The 18,601-nt window shown below is 44.9% G+C and overlaps 1 protein-coding gene across 1 annotated transcript in view; it reads left to right on the top strand.

Moving 5' to 3' along the window:
• Positions 1 to 18,601, top strand: part of LOC127440671 (sodium channel protein type 4 subunit alpha-like) — an 86,742-nt gene that overhangs the window by 14,466 nt on the left and 53,675 nt on the right. Inside the window, exon 7 of the mRNA XM_051697404.1 lies at positions 798 to 861. Within this exon, the coding sequence (XP_051553364.1) occupies positions 798 to 861 (64 nt within the window). The remainder of the gene's footprint in view (positions 1 to 797; positions 862 to 18,601) is intronic.

Raw genomic sequence — 18,601 nt, 5'->3', positions numbered from 1 at the left:
TTTTAAAAGTATAGCTACAAGACATAATCAATTTGCATGTTTACATGATTTCAGTGTGATAAAGTCTCTTACTAACCTTTTCTGTGTAGTATATCCAAATGTACAACTTCGGTGCCATGACGACGAAACACTGTAAACCCTAAAACCCCTAAAACATCTGTAAAAACAATGACTGAACAACTTTACAGCTCATATAATACATGGGTTGTAACAGAAGAATGAATGTAAGTGCTTTTATAAAATTATAAGCTTCACATTTCTGACTTTAAAACCTCCAAAAACTGGCCCCATTCACTTCCATTGTAAGTGCCTCAATGTAAAATGGTGTTGCACCCAGAATATTCCTTTAAAAATTTCAGCCTCATGTTGTTCCAAACCTGCAAGACTTTCTTTCTTTTGCGGAACAAATAAAGAGTTGTTCGGCAGGATGTTAGCCTCAGTCACCATTCACTGTCATTGTATGAAAAACAATGCAAAGAAAGTAAATGCTGACTGAGGCTAACATGGAAATTGAAGGAGGCACCCAAGCCTTAAGTACAGACCCAATTATCATAGAAACTTGGGGGTGGACTCTATTAACTTGAGGCAGTAATTAACCAGAAACTACCCAGAACATCCTAGAAACACACTAGAAACCACTCAGAAAACCTCAACAACCACAAAACAACACCCTGGCAACCACCCGCAACACATCGACATCATGGTGACAAGTTTTGCATGGGAAAGTACCACTCATATTTTCCTCAGGAAATAATAATTAAAAAAAAATGGTTACATTTATTTTTTTTCCCCCACAGACAATTTCTACAAAATTGAAGGATCCAAGGATGCCTTAATTTGCGGATACAGCAGCGATGCTGGGTTAGTCATCTCTCTTTTAAAGTTTTCACAAAATACAAAAAGGAACATATAAAGAAAATTTAGAAAGTCAAGTCACTAAACTTCTCTTTTGCAATAATTCTTTGTATATTTTAAAGTGTTCAAAAAAGCATAATTACCAACAAAGCAGGGTCAAAAATTAACAGAACACTAAATGACATAAATGACAAATCTTGAGGTGAGTTTTGTTGAATGTGTGGATAATATGAAATGGTTTTTCATGAAAAATACCCAAATTAGCTCTGAAAGCATGTAGTTTAAGGGAAACACTCCAAAAACTCTAAAAATGGAAAAAGCGATTATATTAAAATCTACGATGATGGTAACAACTGGGCCTCATAGAAACAGTTTACTATACCTACATTTTTGCAAAATCTTACGTAGCTCCATGTAGGCATATCATGTCAGTTTCCTGGTGAAATGAACACTAGAGGTGCAATTAATTTATCATCAACAACAATGAATCATGAGTAAAATGGTGAATATCAGTTCATAAACACTTACTTTTTGCCCTGTTCCTTACACAATGCTATCTTATGATATCAAAACACTTTTACAATAGCGCATGACTTGTAAGACGATACATTTTAATGTTGCATTACTTAATCAACTACATTTAAAAGCTTGTTCATGCTTGATCAAACTGCACAGTAGCCCAACTGATAGAGCGTTGCACTTGCGATGCAAAGGACCAGGGTAGGAGTCCTGAAGAGTACGCATGAACACGACAAGTGAGCAGAATAGTTTATTGGAAGCACACAAAATGATGTATTTCAAAAAACTGTGTTTTCATCTCACATTGGTTATTTATGACACTATTGGTTAGGTTTAAGGTTTAGGGTAGGCAGGAAAGTTTTGTTGATTTAAAACTCGATAGAGCATTAACCTTAAACACCTCAAATGTTGAGAAGGGTCTGTCTGTGCCCTGCTTTGCTCAATGAAGACTTTAAGATATAACAGGCATTACAGCTTCATTTTCTGTTACAGCATAATTTTCTGTAAAGCTGCTTTGAAACGATATGTGTTGTGAAAAGCACTATCCAAATAAAAATGACTTGACTTGTCTTGCAAGGCTACTACAAGGCACGTCCACTACAAGTCATGCCCTCTTCAAATAACTGAAATGCTGAAGTCTAGCAACAGTTGGATGTCAAATTTACACACTCTGTTTTTTGTGTTTGGTGTCCCACAGCAACCCTACACCAACACCTATTCTTACCCCTAAACATAACCTTAACCCTAGCCCAATACATTACCCTAACCACAACGATTAAAAAAATGATAAGTTTGTAAAATTAATATAATATGACTTAAATGTTATATTGAATACAATTACTGTTTACCGCCATACCAGAAGGTGACAACAGTAAGGAGAAACGTGATGAAAATGAAGAGAAGCTGTAGGACTGTGTAGCTAACAGGCTAACTGGCCAGCAGTATGCTAAGCTAATAGGCTAACTGGTTAGCTTGTGAGCTAACTGGGAAAACAGAACAAGAAATGTTTAATTTCACCATTTATATCTGGGGTTTAATAATACTATATGTTACATAAAATGTAAAAGTTATTCTTTGTTATATTTACATAGTAAAGACAACATGAATCATACAGTGATTGCATAGGATTTTAAAAGTTCTTTCAGCCAATAGAATCACTTTGTAATCCAAGGAGGGCGTTATTTGGAGTAAGAGTGTCATGTAGTGGGTTGTCTTTGTCCTGTGTGGGATGCAGACAGATACACCTGGATGTGTTTGGGAGAACATTTAACTTGCTTTTAGTGCCACACAGTGGACATTTCACCTCAGAACTGCCGCAATACGTGTAACGAGGCACGTAATGCCATTTTGCAAAGATTTTGCCATAGTCAAGTTATTTTCATTAGATTAGCCTGGATGGTAAACAAGCAAAATACTCTCAAAAAGGTTCAAATTGCTCTTAAAATTCTCAGTTTATCCAGAATCATGCAACTCTACAATCCAGTAACTGCTGCCTTAACTAAGCTGTAGTCTAAGCTAATAAATTTGCAGTAAATCTCCATCGAGAGAGATTATCAGGCACTTTGCTACATGCCTTAGATGCATAACATATTAGTATAATACAAAAAAATTTTTTTATCACTGCTCTGCTGCCAGTATATTAAAGCGATTACACAGTGTACTTCGCTTTAATTAACAGTGCTTAATAAGGCAAGCATTGCTATTACTCTTGCTCATACCAGAGACTATTTAGCAGAGATGGGCCACTTCCATTTAAATGAATGGGAGAAATTGGAATGCCCAACCAAGAAGCTCTAGCACAAAACAGTCAACGAATGTAGAAAGGAAGTCCCGCCTTACCATAGGTAAAAGAGCCAATCACATTTTAGATACAAACATCACCTGTCAATTAACTCTTTAACGCGCATGAGCATTAGGTATACAAGATGGGAAAATTGCGTGTTTTAGACCACTCAGAACACCCTAGCAACCTGTCATCGAGTTGTTTCAGCGAGAGCTTGTGACTAATGTACAGTATGGGATGCTCCTCCCCTTCCACCATCTGGGACAGTAATGCTCTCAACCCCCTGTCCGATGCGTCTGTCTGCAAGATAAAAGGGAGAGAGAAGTCAAGAGAGTGCAATAACCGCCCGCCACAGAGTGCAGCTTTCACTTGCGTGAACGCCTGCTGACACGGCTCTGTCCACCGGACCGGATCTGGTGCCCCCTTTTTAGTAAGATCAGTCAGCGGGCTGATGACGGTCGAATAGTTAGGCACAAACCTACAGTAATAGCCAGCCCCAGGAACTTTTCTCACTTTTTGGTCTTAGGTCTCAGGCAGGTTGCAATCGCTGCAGTCTTATCAATTTGGGGCCACACTGCCTATGACCCAAGTGGAAGCCCAGATACCGTACTTCCACCCATCCAATTGCACACTTCTTATGGTTTGCTGTGAGTCCCGCCCATCTCAACGACTTCAGGACAGCCCTCAGATACTGCAGGTGCTGCTGCCAGTCATTACTGTAAATAATGATATCGTCCAGACAGGCAGCGGCGTAAGCAGCGTGCGGTCTGAGGATTCTGTCCATGAGCCACTGAAATGTAGCCGGGGCCCCGAACAAACTGAAAGGAAGGGTGACAAATTGGTGTAAGCCAAATGCAGTTTTTCACAGGACATGGGAGGTAAGGGGATCTGCCAATATCCCTTTGTCAAATCCAGTGTCGAATAAAAGCGAGCTGTGCCTAACCGATTGAGCAGTTCATCAATCTGTGGCATTGGGTACGCATCAAATTTAGACACCGCATTGACATTTCTATAATCCACACAGAACCGGACCAAGCAGTCACTCTTTGGAACCAGCACCACTGGGCTGGCCCAGTCACTGTGGGATTCTTCTATTACCCCCATATCTAGCATGGCCTTTAATTCTTCCCGAACCACTTTTTTTGTGTTTGGGTAATCAGTAGGGATGACTGCATACCACTACCCCTGGGGTCATTTTGACATGGTGCTCTATGAGATTCATATGACCGGGAAGAGGTGAGAACATGTCTGAAAATTCTTCTTGCAACCTGGAAACCTCCGTGACTTGTGACGGTGAGAGGTGGTCGGGGTGACTCGATTGTTGGCTTTTAAGTTCACCTCCAGTCCGAGCTCCTCCCTCTCCGGAACCACCATCGCCAAAGTCATGGGGACTGCCTCTCTCCATGGTTTTAGGAGATTGAGGTGGTAAATCTGATGTGCTCCACCTCTATCCGTTCGTTTAACCTCATAATCGATTTCCCCGTCTTGCCATGTGACCTCAAAGGGCCCTTACCATTTGGCGAGTAATTTAGAGCTTGATGTAGGGAGCAATACAAGGACTTTATCTCCCAGTGCAAATTCCCATAGCCGAGTACCTCTATTATATAGCCGGCTTTGACGTTCTTGAGCCTGGAGCAAATTCTCCTGTGTTAATTGCCCCAGTGTTTGGAGTTTTGCTCTCAGGTCAAGAATGTATTGAATTTTGTTTTTGCTGTTTGAAGGTCCCTCCTCCCAATTTTCCTGTAGGATGTCGAGCACGCCGCATGGTCAACGCCCGTACAGTAATTCAAATGGGGAGAACCCCATGGAGGCTTGCGGGACCTCTCGTACTGCAAATAATAGGGGCTTGAGCCACTTGTCCCAATTTTGAGCATCTTCGTGCATGAATTTACGAATCATATTCTTTAGTGTCTGATTAAATCGTTTGACCAAGCCATCCGTTTGGGGGTGGTAAACGCTGGTCTGAATCGATTTAATCCCCAATAATTCATACAGTTCACGTAGTGTACGTGACATAAATGTCATGATCAGTAAGGATTCCTTTCAGAATCCCCACTCTGGAGATTATTCTGAAGAGTGCCTGAGCAACACTATGTGCTGAGATGTTGCGCAGAGGCACTGCTTCCAGATATCGCATTGCATAATCCAACAGAACCAACACAAAGTGATGCCCATGTGCCGTCCACTCTAATGGCCCAACTAGGTCCATGCCAATTCTTTCGAAAGCGACCTGGATCAATGGAAGGAGGCGCAATGGCGCTTTTGGGGTGGGTGCGGGATTCACCAACTGACATTCACGGCATGCCGCACACCACCTGCGAACATCCCCACGAATGCCCGGCCAATAGAAACGGGCCATCAGACAGTCTAGTGTATTTCCCTGCCCTAAGTGACCCGCCATCGGATTATAATGAGCAGTCTGGAATAAAATGTCATGACGGTTCTTCGGTACTAACAATTGGGTTGTATCCTCCTTTGTCTGAACGTTCTGCATCACTCGATACAACTGATCCTTAATAACTGAAAAATACGGATATGCAAGTGCAACATCTGGCTGGAGGCATTGACGATCAATCACTTTCACTTGATCAAAGGCGTGCCTAAGGGTCTCGTCTCACCACACACCGATACACTTTGTTGCAGGACCCATCCACCGTCATTCCCCTTAATAAGGTAGTAAATGCCAGTCAATTCGTTCCCAAGATTTGTGGATGGGTGAGACGGTAATTAACCGCAGCCTCAACACTATGTTTTTGTCCCCGATATTGAATAGTGACCGTCACTACAGGGTAATTTTGGATATCCCCATGCACACACCTTACCTTCACCCGCCGGCTTTTATCCAAAGCCTCGGATTAAACCAAGCTTTGGTGAATGGAGGTTTGATTACAACCTGAATCCACCAAGGCTTGGTATGTACCCCTCTTAATACTCACAGGTATCCGGTATGCTCCTGCTCAATCGGGGGCAGCCTGTGGCACATCAGGGATCCGGACCAATGTCTCCACCTCCATCACTGGGCATCGGTCCTGGAAATGCCCAGGTTCCCTGCAGTTCCAGCAGACTGGCCCAGACTTCACACCCACACCCAACAGATTCACCAGCCTGTGGGGGAGAGTGGAGAGGGTTTAGAAAAACCAGTGAGTTGAAAGGTCCATGGGACTGTGGAACCGATTTTAGGGTCGGAATTCCCCGTTTCCAGGGAATAGGAACAGGACGTGGGGGGGGGGGGTGGAGGAGAGGGGGAGAGAGAAGAAGAGGGCTCGCTGGCCCCTGAAGACGCCACCAAATGGTCCTCAGCCAGCTGGATTGCCTCCATCAGTGGCGCTGGCCGGTGGCACTGGACCCACTCAGCCGTTCCTTTCAGTAACCGGCCATTAACCTGCTCCAGTACCACGAGGTCGATGACAGCTTTGGCGTCGCAATCCTCTGCCAGCAGCCACCTCCGACAGGCATCGTGGAGCTGTTGGGCAAAGGCAAACAGGCAACTGCATTTGCTGTGCGCCAGTGTTGTTCATGGTTACGGCTGACCCGTTGCAAGATGGCCTGCTTTAGGTATGTGTACTCCATGACGTTCATGACTGGAAGTTGTTGGGCCACAAGCTGGGCTTTCCTGGACAGTAATGGCAGCAATCGGGTTGCCCACTGGGTGTTGGGCTAGCCCCATGCTTCAGCCGCCCGCTCGAAGAGCTCACTGAAGGCCTCTGGATCATCTTGTGGCCCCATCTTCGTGAGCGTGATGTGGGACTGGGCTATGGCTGTGGCCGGGGTCACGGCTGGAGTACTCCCCTGGACCATCAAGCTCTGCAATACCTGTCGGTCCTCCGCCTGGGCTTGGAGCAGGACTTGGATATGCTGCTTCTGCTTCAAGTCCAGGAGGGCTTGATGTTGGGTCTGGTGGATGCCAACAAGAGTCTTGATGACTTTGGCTAATGGCGAGGACTCCATGATGGCGTTTCTTCCTTCTAATTCCTGGATTTCGGCACCACTGTGACAAGTCACAAATTCTCTTTGAAGGAGGAAGCGAGGGCCAGGTGAACAGTCAATGTAAATATTTGTATTTTTAACACAGGTTTTCTTTTCAGCTTAACACACATAAATAAATGCACACATTCACACTGCTGTGTGCAACTCTCGCTCCCTCCCTCCGGCATCTGGATTGCCCTTTTATCCCTCTCCACTCTCACTGCAAACACAAAACAGCTGTTAGAGATGATTTCCCACAGGTGTCAATCCTTACCGTTCTGTCTCTCCTGGCCTCGCTGTCTGCAAACGTTGCTCGTCCACACCCCCTTCACCACAACAATGTTGTGAATTAATGGTAATGAAATTATGGGCCTGTGATGCTGCAGTTACATTGCCAGTTAGTAAGAAATTACCAAAAAGGACGAATAAATTACGCAACTGGTTCACTGCGTGTTAGCAGGGAGTATCATAATATAAAGTGCTCCAGGAATTTGCAAACTTTAAGTCACAAGCCAGGGCATTTGGGTTATTTGCAAAACTCTTTTATTAAGACACAATGCCATGAACCTACCAAACTTTGGCAAATCCAGCAACTATTTTTTCTCATACGCATCTATTTTAGCCTATTTACAGCCTGTTAATGTCTAAATGAATTTAAAACCACCTGGCAAATCAACTTTATAAAACTGTCAGTTGTACATGATGTGCGTTAAACTACGGAAAGAACTGAAAGGGACAAAAAATTTTTTTATTTTTTAATCACGTTTTACAGTACATAGTGTTAAAAGCATGGAACTTCTGATCTATGATCATATCTGAGGCTGAGACACAAGTTAGTGGGACCTTTTAGTTTAAGTTCCTGTGATATTTAAAGATTTACTTTATATAAATGACACTCCACTGATTTAACACTTAAACTTTTATTATAAAGTGTATTATACTCCAATATTTTTTATTAAAGGATTGACCCATACAAATTTTTCTGTTATAAAACAGATAATATTAATGCGACAAGTTGCTATGATGTTTGGCAACTGAAAACATCTTAGGCTTCTGAACTATATTACTTGGTGGAAAATGTATTTTATTCAGATTATTATCATTAATAAATGTAACTTAATATAAACTAGGGCTGTCAATTGATTAAAATGTATTACATGATATACCAATGAATTAATTGAATTAATTACAATTAATCGCATATAATCAATATTTCGCCCCCAAATATAGATCATTTAGAATTAAATAATTGAAATAATTATGAATATAATATAATAAATATTATAATTAAGATCATTCAAATACATTACACCAGTATATTGAGGCAGCAGACAAGTTAAGCTTTTCTACAATGCAAAATGTGGCTTAAAAGTCAAAATATTGTTTGTTTTTATCTCCATATCATTGAACATCACCTTATTATGATTCATTGTGTTATTTTTTTTTAATCTAATTAATTGTACTAAATTAATGCATTAAATCGACTGCCATAATAAAAACATTTATATATTTTATAATATTGCTGTTGCTGTCATTTTATAAAAGCAATAGTAACTGTAAAGCTGAAGTGTGTAAATACTGCAACCTTGTGGCACTAATATTGCAAAAATAATGACTGTTTTCTGTCTGCCATTGGACGACCAATCAGATAGTCCCGCAACAGTTTCTTTTTTTTTTTTTTACTTTTTGTGGAAATTAATAAATGGCTTACTTATAGTTTCCTCTGCATATAAAGCTGGGATACGAAGAGTATTTTAACAAATTTCAGACAAATTTCACACATCCAAAACAAGACCAGCAATGCTTCTCTTTTTTTCAAAGCCCATATGGTGTACACTTAGCTGTTCTCATATTGTGTTCTTGTCATTCATGCCAGTGACACACTGTAAAAAAAAAAAATCGTGTTGTTTTTACAAAAATAATAATAATAATAATAAAAAAATAAAATATAAATAAAAAGAAACTGGCAGCTGTGGTTGCGAGAATAATTATGTAAACAACTTTACAGGACATCCTGTAATTTTACAGTTTAAAACTGTTGTAATTTATAAAACGTAAAAAAAAAATTTAAACCAGTAAATCCAACAGCCCTTGTCTGCTGAATTAGCATGACCACGCTGGCACTGTAAAAAAAATCTGTTAAATTTATGGTAAAATACTGGCGGTTGTTGTTGCCAGAAATTCATTGTAAAAAATACGGTAACCATGTTACAAGCTTTACGGGATGTAATTTTGATGCCTGTATATTTTACGGTGCAGTAACATCGTTTATATTATTAAATGCTAAATTTAATATATTAACCTTCTGACACTGTAAAAATCTTCACAAAAATCTGCTTTACACTTTATAAGCTCCACAACATACTTCAATCATCAAATACTGTAAAACTGCCTTTATAAGACTCGGCTATTTCATTGCGAAAAAATTTAAAGACTAACTACAATCGGACACAACTGCCGTCTGGTTTTACAAATGTTTCGTTTTAAAATGAAATAGACAATTTCAGTTAAGGCGGTTTTATTTGACAATTTACAAATTGTACCTTGGAACCTTTTTTTTTTTTATGATTTTAGATTTCTCCAACAAAAGGAACCGTCTGCCTTTGTTTGATTCTTGAACTTTCGAGCAGACTATAGATTTTCTTTGTTTATAATTTTGATATCTATGAGTGTTCATTACTATTTAAATAGTATTTTGTAATTGAAAAAGAGATTTATCAAAAGTTGTGCTCAGAAACACCTATCCTTAATAACTATATACCTCATGCTCCTCTCCATAACATGTAACTAATATCATCCTCACACTAACTCTGATACTAGTTTGCGGTCTTGCACAGTAAACACTTTGAGAATTCCTATCACCGCTCTGCTCGGCTGATGCCACACGCACCAGAGAGGATTTCCCCTCTAAATTCACTTTTGATCCTCCTAAACCCTTTTGTAGGTTTGTTAATGGCTGTTTTTACCACAACAGAACATTGGGGATTACGACTGTTCTTCTCTCTCTCTGTCTCTCTCTCTCTTATATGTCACAGGGTAGAGAAAATGCCATGAAATGAGATAAAGACTGAGAAAGTCTCATGGATAGTGATGAGGGTATGGATTGTAGATTATAGGTTGTAGAAATGACTCCCTGAGTTTGTGCTGTGCTTTTAAGAAGTCAAAATGCATTTATACTGACCACATGGAAAGACATGACTAAAGAAAGGGTTGAGTGAAAAATTAGTCATCATAGGCACGCTCTCCCAATACAAATGTGGTTGCAAACAGTAGACAGCATAAGAGAGTGGTTTAGTTTGTAGCCTTAAACCCCAGAAGAGAATTAGCATTTTAAACCATGGTGTACACCGTAATCTGTTGTGAGTTGAATCTATTTACTCACATATTTATGTGATTAGTATGTTTTCAAATGCTTGCATACTCGCTTACTCGCTATTAAGCTGTCCTGTTTCCTGTTCCGGTTGATGCCGGCATGCTGCACGAGTCTGTTTGTAGCTTACTAGTATGCTTAGCAGTGATTATTCCTCTACGCTTATTGTTTTGCCATTTTACCATGTGCTTCATTTTTTTTCCCGCTTTTCTATTGTTTCAACTTCGTGTATATTACCGCACGCACCCGTTTTCTTTCTTTTCTTTTTTCCACTTGTCTACATCTCACATTTCGACTGTGTGCATTTGTTTTCTCTGTGTTTTACACGGATTATTGCATCAATCTCAAACATCTGCTGATCAGGAACTAACACAACAACAGCAAAAAATTGCTTGAGGGATTTACATCAATCTCAAACCCTCGCTGCTCAAGAACAACCATAACAACAACAAACAATTGTGGTAAGTCATGACATCCACTCAAATTATTGCTTCCTGCATTGCATGCCACATGTTTACTATAGCTTCTTCCGTCAACAGTGAGGGGTTTACATGTGATAAATGTAAGGAATTTGTCAGGCTGCCGAAGAAGGTTAATGAATTAGAGACACGCATCCGAACACTAGTGGAGGTCAGTGAGAAAGAGAAGCCAGTAGATACTGTTTAGAATGTGGGCAGTACAGCAAGCAACACACACACTTTGGTTCTGGCTGTAGAGCCCCCGCAGCAGGGCGTTTGGGTGACGTCTCGGCACTCTCCTGTGCCTGTTAGGGTTTCCAAACGATTCTCCCCACTCAGTGATGCACCCACTGAGAATCATGTTGAAAGAGTCCTGGTTTTAGGAGATTCTATTGCACGGAACGTGGAAATAGAGACTCCAGCCACTATTGTTAAATAGATTTCCGGTGCCAGAGCGTCTGACATCAGATCAAATTTACAAGTGCTGGCTAATTCTAAATGTAGATTTTCTAAAATTGTTATTCATGTTGGCACTAACGATGTCTGGATTTGCCAGTCAGAGATCACTAAAGATAATGTTGAAGAGGTGTGTGAACTTGCAAATACGGTGTCAGACACTGTAATATGCTCTGGCCCCCTCCCTGCTCATCGTGGTGACAAGGTTTATAGTAGATTAGTGTCACTGAATGGTTGGATGTCTGAGTGGTGTCCGGAGAATAGCATAGGATTTATAGATAATTGGAAGAGTTTTTGGGGTAGATCTGACCTGCTAAAGAGAGACAGACTCCATCCCTCCAGGGATGGTGCCGCTCTCCTCTCTAGTAATTTGGCTTATAGTTTTAATAGTGATAGTATTTGACTAAATGGGGCCCAGGTCAGGAAGCAGACAAACTGGCTAATCCGAATGTCTGCTAGCTGCCTTGAGACGTCACACAGGTCACATAAACATAGAGACTGTGTCTATTCCCCGAACTACAAAACACAAACCCCTCCCTAAATCATTTAGAAAAAAATCTGATTAAGGTAAAACTTGAAAATAACAAAAAAATTGAAGACAAACATCATATAAAGGTAGGGCTACTAAACATTAGATCTCTTTCAACCAAAGCACTAATTGTAAATGAAATTATTACAGATCATAGTTTGGATGCACTTTGACCGAAACCTGGCTTAAACTGGATGAATATATTAGTTTAAATGAATCTACTCCCCCAGGTTATTGTTATAAACATGAGCCTTGCCTGAAGGGTCGAGGAGGAGGTGTTGCTGCAATTTACAGTGAAGTATTTGGTGTTACTCAGAGGACAAGATATAAGTTTAAGTCTTTTGAACTAATAATGCTTAATGCGACTGTCAAATACAGTAAACAAATCTCTGTCGTCTTTTGCGCTTGCTACAGTATATAGATCACCCAGGCTGTATTCTGATTTCCTTGGTGAATTTGCAAATTTAGATCTAGTAGTTACTGTGGATAGAGCTTTATTTGTTGGTGATTTCAACATTCACATAGATAATGAAAATGACACATAAGGATTAGCATTTATCAATATTCTAAATTCACTTGGAGTCAGACAAAATGTGACAGGACCAACTCATTGCCATAATCATACACTAGATTTAATTCTGAGCTGATATTGAAACTATAGAAATTATGTCACAGTGCGATAACATCTCAGATCATTACCTCATATCTTGTAAGCTAATGCTACTCAATCTACACCACGCTATCATTCAGGTAGAACTATTCTTTCGACCACTGAAGATAGCTTCACTAATAATCTTCCAGATTTATCTCATATATTCAGTGAGCTAAAAAGTCTAGAAGAACTTGAAGTAATATCAGAAATATAAATACAGTCTTCTCTAGCATTCCTGATAGTGTCGCCTCCCTTCGATTAAAGAAAATTAATGAAAAAAGCCCCGCACCATGGTACATTGATCACACTCATGCTCTCAAGAGAGCAGCTTGGAAAATGGAATGCAAGTGGAAGAATACAAAATTAGAGGTATTTCGCAGTGCATGGAAGTGTAGTGTCTGTAGCTACAGACAGGCACAGTTTTTTATGGGCAAACTCATAACCACACTAACCACATACAATCCTAGGTGTTTATTCAGTAATGTGGCTAAATTGGTTTGGAATAAAGCCTCGACTGAACCAGGTATTCCATCGCAGCACAACACTAATTACTTCATTAATTTCTTTACTGATAAAATTTAAATAATCAGAAATAAAATTGGAATTATATCATCTGTCACAGTACCACAGAACACAGTATCTCATAACTTTTCTCACGAGCAATTTCAATCCTTTGCTGTCATAGGTCATAAAGAGCTAACAAAACTTATAGAAACAAAAGCCACAACATGTATATTAGATCCAATACCAACCAAGCTCTTTTCCCTGTAATCTCAGAACCTCTTCTTAATATTATTAAATCCTCGCTATCCTTAGGACTTTAAAATGGCAGTTATCAAATGCTTGTTAAGAAGCCACAGCTTTATCATGGAAAACTGGCTGACTATAGACCGATTTCAAATCTCCCGTTTATGTTGAAAATACTAGAAAAGGTAGTGTCCTCCAAACTATGTTCATTTCTATGGAGAAATAGTATATATGAACAATTTCAGTCAGGATTTAGGCCCCATCACAGTACAGAGACTGCACTTATAAGAGTTACAAATGACTTGCTCTTATCATCTGATCGCGGCTGCATTTCTCTTCTAGTGCTTTTAGTTCCCTATCTGTCACTCACTCGACGTTGGTGTCGATGTAGTGACACTAGGGGTCACTCTTGGGAGCCCGAGACACCTCTGGTCTTTGATAAAAGGCCAATGAAAATTGGCGAGTGGTATTTGCATGCCACTCCCCCGAACATACGGGTATAAAAGGAGCTGGTATGCAACCACTCATTCAGATTTTCTCTTCGGAGCTGAATGGTCATGCTCACTGAGCTAAATACTACTGTTCATTCACCTCTGCTGGATCTGACGGTGCATTTAAGCGGCTTCTCCCTCCTCTGCACTGGTGCACTGCAGAGAACGCCCCTGGGCGCTTCGGCAGAAAAACTAGAGAGTATATTTTCTGAAAGAGCATTTTTCCCCTCTAAAAGAGTATATATTTCTCTAAAAGTGCGCACACACAGAACATCTTTTTAAAGACGCGTCTTTTTAAAGATGCTTTTCCGATTGTGTGTTATTCCTGGTTGCGCTCGTTATCTCTCGCCTTCTGACGGTCACGATCACTGTCTTTTGTGTCTGGGCACTGCTCACGCGGAGACAGCGTTCGTGGATGGTCATGTTCTCATTGCGAGAATATGTCCATGGCAACGTTGCGGTCACGGCTCGCCTTTGTAAGAAAGCGGGCCACCCCAGAGGCTCCCGCCTCGGTCCTTTTACCCACGGGTTTGAGGCCAGCGCGACTAGCACTGGGGGCGATTTGGGGACCCCAATGGGACCGCCTCCGCCAGGTATCCCCCCGCGGACCTCCCATTCCCCAGCACGCTCATCTGCTCCGATCGGGCTTCCAGGTGAGTCCGCCGGCTCGTCTCACGGCGAGTTCGACCTCTTATTCGGAGCCCGCGAAAGTGATGAGCTCTCGAGCGCAGCATCGGAGAGCGGGCTCGTCCAGTCGGAAGCCTTAGCTGGGCTCCTCCCTTCGGGGTCGATCGCCCAGTCACAGGCTAACGCGGAGATGACGACATGCTTTCCCGGGCAGCCGCGAGCGTCGGTTAGAGTGGATTTCACCGCTCTTCCCTGAACCCTCGCGGCTCGGTGATTGGTTCCTGGGCTCGCGGCGCCGCTCAAAGCCATGCCCCGCCCCGTTCCTTTCTTCCCGGAAGTGCATGAAGAGCTGACAAGGTCGCGGGAGGCACTTTTTACTGCCTGGTCCCGATCTTTTCAGCTTCCCCGCTCTCACTACCCTCGATGGTGGGGCGGCCAAGGGTTATTCGGCAATCCCCCGGTGGATGAAGGCGTTCGCGGTGCACCTATGCCCACAGAGCGCCGCCACCTGGCGCGGGTGCCCAAAGCCTCCATCCAAGGCCTGTAGGTTTACGTCGTCTCTGACGGCCAAGGCCTACGGTGCCGCTGGACAAGCCGCCTCCGCCCTGCACGCCATGGCTCTCCTGCAAGTCCGCCAAGGCGCTAAAGGAACTGCAGGAGGGTAGTTCTGCCCCGGGGTCCCATTTCCCAGGCGGGCCTATTCGGCGACACCGTCGAGGACTTTGCCCAGCAGTTCTCGATGGTAGAGCAATAGATGGATGCTAGCCGGCTTATCCTGCCCCGGCACGGCTCAAGATCCCGCACCCCATCTACTCATCGCCAAGAGCGTCCCCCTGCGGTGACTGCACCGGCTCCGCCGCAGCCCGCCCCTTCGGCCTGGCCCCGGCGTGGAGCCCACCGCAGGAAGCAGACGCCACCCGTCTCGCGGCCGCCCAGAACCCGTGAAAGGCTTCAAAGCGCCCTTGAGACGGGCGACCCAGGGACAACGAAACCCACTGCTCTGGAGCTGGTAAGCAGATCTTCATCTTTTTGTTACCTTTTGCATTTAATTGCGCTGCATGCCCAAGTGTCTGCAGTACTCAAGAGCTCAGCAAGAGTGGTTTCCTTGTTCCCTGGGTCACATATCCGGTGTGTACGGCTGGCATCACGACCACCGTCCACCACTCCATTTGGCAGGTTAGCGCACCAACGGCGGTCTCCCGCCTTGAGCGCCCAGCTGTGGCACAAATCTGCCCCCGATGTGACAGTCTCCACGGGTCACGAGGACAGGCCTCTTCCTCCCCGTCCCAGGCTGTTCCGGGGGTGGTCACAAGGAGCCAGGTAAGTGCTTCGATGTCCTCAGACTCAGCACGGCCACGACGTGGTGTGGCACCTCGAGCTCCGCCCCGCCGGTACATCCGATGACGTTGTCCCTTTGGTCCCACTTGCGCGGAGCTTGGACGCATGGCTTGCGCCTTCCAGTCCGTCACGAGGGCTGGTCCGGACCGTCCGACTCGGCTGCGCGATTCACTTCACCGGGCATCCGCCCAGGTCCAGCGGTGTCCACTTCACCTTGGTGAAAGACGAAAATGCTGCTACCTTGCGTGGAGATCGCTACCCTCCTACGGAAGGACGCGATAGAACCTGTCCCTCCGGCTGAGATGAAGAAAGGGTTTTACAGCCCCTACTTTATTATACCAAAAAAAGGCGGTGGGTTGCGGCCAATCTTGGACCTGCGAGTACTGTACCGGGCTTTACACAGACTCCCGTTCAAGATGCTGACGCAAAGACGCATTCTAGCGAGCGTCCGGCATCAAGATTGGTTCGCGGCGGTAGACACGAAGGATGCGTACTTTCACGTCTCGATCCTTCCTCGACACAGACCCTTCCTGCGGTTCACGTTCGAGGGTCAGGCGTATCAGTACAAAGTCCTCCTTTTCGGCCTGTCCCTGTCTCCTCGCGTCTTTACGAAGATCGCAGAGGCTGCCCTTGCCCCGTTAAGGGAGGTGGGCATTTGCATTCTCAACTATCTCGACGACTGGCTAATCTTAGCTCACTCTCGAGACATGTTATGTGCACACAGGGACCTGGTGCTCTCACACCTCAGCCGACTAGGGCTTCGGGTCAACTGGGAAAAGAGCAAGCTCCTCCCGGTTCAGAGCATCTCTTTTCTCGGTTTGGAGTTGGACTCAGTCTCCTTGATGGCGCACCTTACTTACGTCGGTCTGTCACCGTCTTTTCAGCCCTTGGACCGATCTCTCGTTTCTACGAGCAGGTGTTCCCCTAGAACTGGTCTCCAGGCGTGTCGTGGTCACGACAGACGCCTCCAAAACGGGCTGGGGCGCTGTTGGCAACGGGCATGCAGCCGCCGGCCTCTGGACAGGTCCGCGGCTGCGTTGGCACATCAACTGCCTCGAGTTACTGGCAATTCTGCTCGCCCTGCGGAGGTTCCGGCCGTTGATCCAGGGCAAGCACGTGCTAGTTCGGATAGACAGTACGGCAGCGGTAGCATATGTCAACCGCCAAGGCGGTCTGCGCTCCCGCTGTATGTCACAACTCGCCCGCCGTCTCCTCCAACGGAGTCAGCAGCACCAAGTCGCTGCAAGCCACTCACATCCCGGGCAACCTCAACACTTCGGCGGATGCGCCGTCACAACAGGTTACCCTCAAGGGAGAGTGGAGACCACCTTCAGGTGGTCCAGCTGATTTGGAGTCGATTCGACAGGCACAGGTGCACCTGTTCGCCTCCCAAGAATCCTCCCCACTGCCTGCTCTGGTATGCCCTGACCGAGGCCTTCCTCGGCATAGACGCGCTGGCACAGCTGGTCCCCTGGCATTTGCAAATATGCATTTTCCCCCAGTGAGCCTGCTCGCACAGACCCTGTGCAAGGTCAGGGAGGACGAGGAGAAGGTCGTCCTGGTAAGCACCCTACTGGCCCGCCCAGACGTGGTGCTCGGACCTCACGCTCCTCGAGACAGCTCCCCCCAGGCAAATTCCCCTGAGAAAGGACCTTCTTTCTCAGGGAAGGGGCACCATCCGGCACCCACGCCCAGACCTCTGGAATCTCTATGTCTGGCCCCTGGACGGGACGCGGAAGACCTAAGCTGTCTCCCACCTGCGATGGTAGACACGTTCACTCAGGCTAGGGCTCCCCCTACGAGGCGCCTGTATGCCTTTAAGTGGCGTCTGTTCGCTAAGTGGTGTTCTTCCCGTCGGGAAGACCCCCAGAGATGCGCAGTCAGATCAGTGCTTTCCTTCCTGCAAGAGAGGTTGGAAGGGAGGCTGTCCCCTTCCACCTTGAAGGTGTACGTTGCTGCCATAGCAGCACACCATGACGCAGTTGATGGTAAGTCCTTAGGGAAGCATGATCTGATCATCAGGTTCCTAAGAGGCACTAGGAGGCTGAATCCCTCCAGGCCGCGCCTCGTTCCCTCATCGGACCTCTGTAGTTTTTCAGGGTCTACAGAGAGCCCCCTTTGAGCTTTGCAGTCAGCCGAGCTTAAGGCACTCTCCTTGAAGACTGCCCTCCTGACTGCGCTCACTTCCATCAAGAGGGTAGGTGACCTGCAGGCGTTCTCTGTCAGCGAATCGTGCCTGGAGTACAGTCCGGGCTATTCTCACGTGATCCTGAGACCCCGACCGGGCTATGTGCCCAAGGTTCCCACCACTCCTTTTAGGGACCAGGTGGTGAACCTGCAAGTGCTGCCCCAGGAGGAGGCAGACCCAGCCCTGTCGTTGCTGTGTCCGGTGCACACTTTACGCATCTATTTGGATCGCACGCAGAACTTTAGAGTCTCTGAGCAGCTCTTTGTCTGCTTTGGTGCACAGCGGAAAGGAAGCGCTGTCTCCAAGCAGAGCATCACCCACTGGCTCATTGACGCCATAACTATGGCATATCTCGCCCAAAACATGCCGCCCCCGGTAGGGCTACAAGCCCATTCTACCCGTGGTGTAGTGGCTTCTTGGGCCCTGGCCAGAGGTGCCTCTCTAACAGACATTTGCAGAGCAGCAGGCTGGGCAACACCCAACACCTGTGCAAGGTTCTACAACCTCTGGGTGGAACCGGTTTCGTCCCAGGTAGTGGCACGCAACACAAGCGGATAAGCCCGGGATAGCCGGCCGGGTGTATCGCTTGCACATAGCGCCTTCCACCTCCTTTTGAGCTGAA

This window comes from Myxocyprinus asiaticus, chromosome 5, assembly GCF_019703515.2.
Source record: "Myxocyprinus asiaticus isolate MX2 ecotype Aquarium Trade chromosome 5, UBuf_Myxa_2, whole genome shotgun sequence".
Taxonomy (NCBI): domain Eukaryota; kingdom Metazoa; phylum Chordata; class Actinopteri; order Cypriniformes; family Catostomidae; genus Myxocyprinus; species Myxocyprinus asiaticus.
This window is presented reverse-complemented; position numbering and strand designations above follow the sequence as displayed.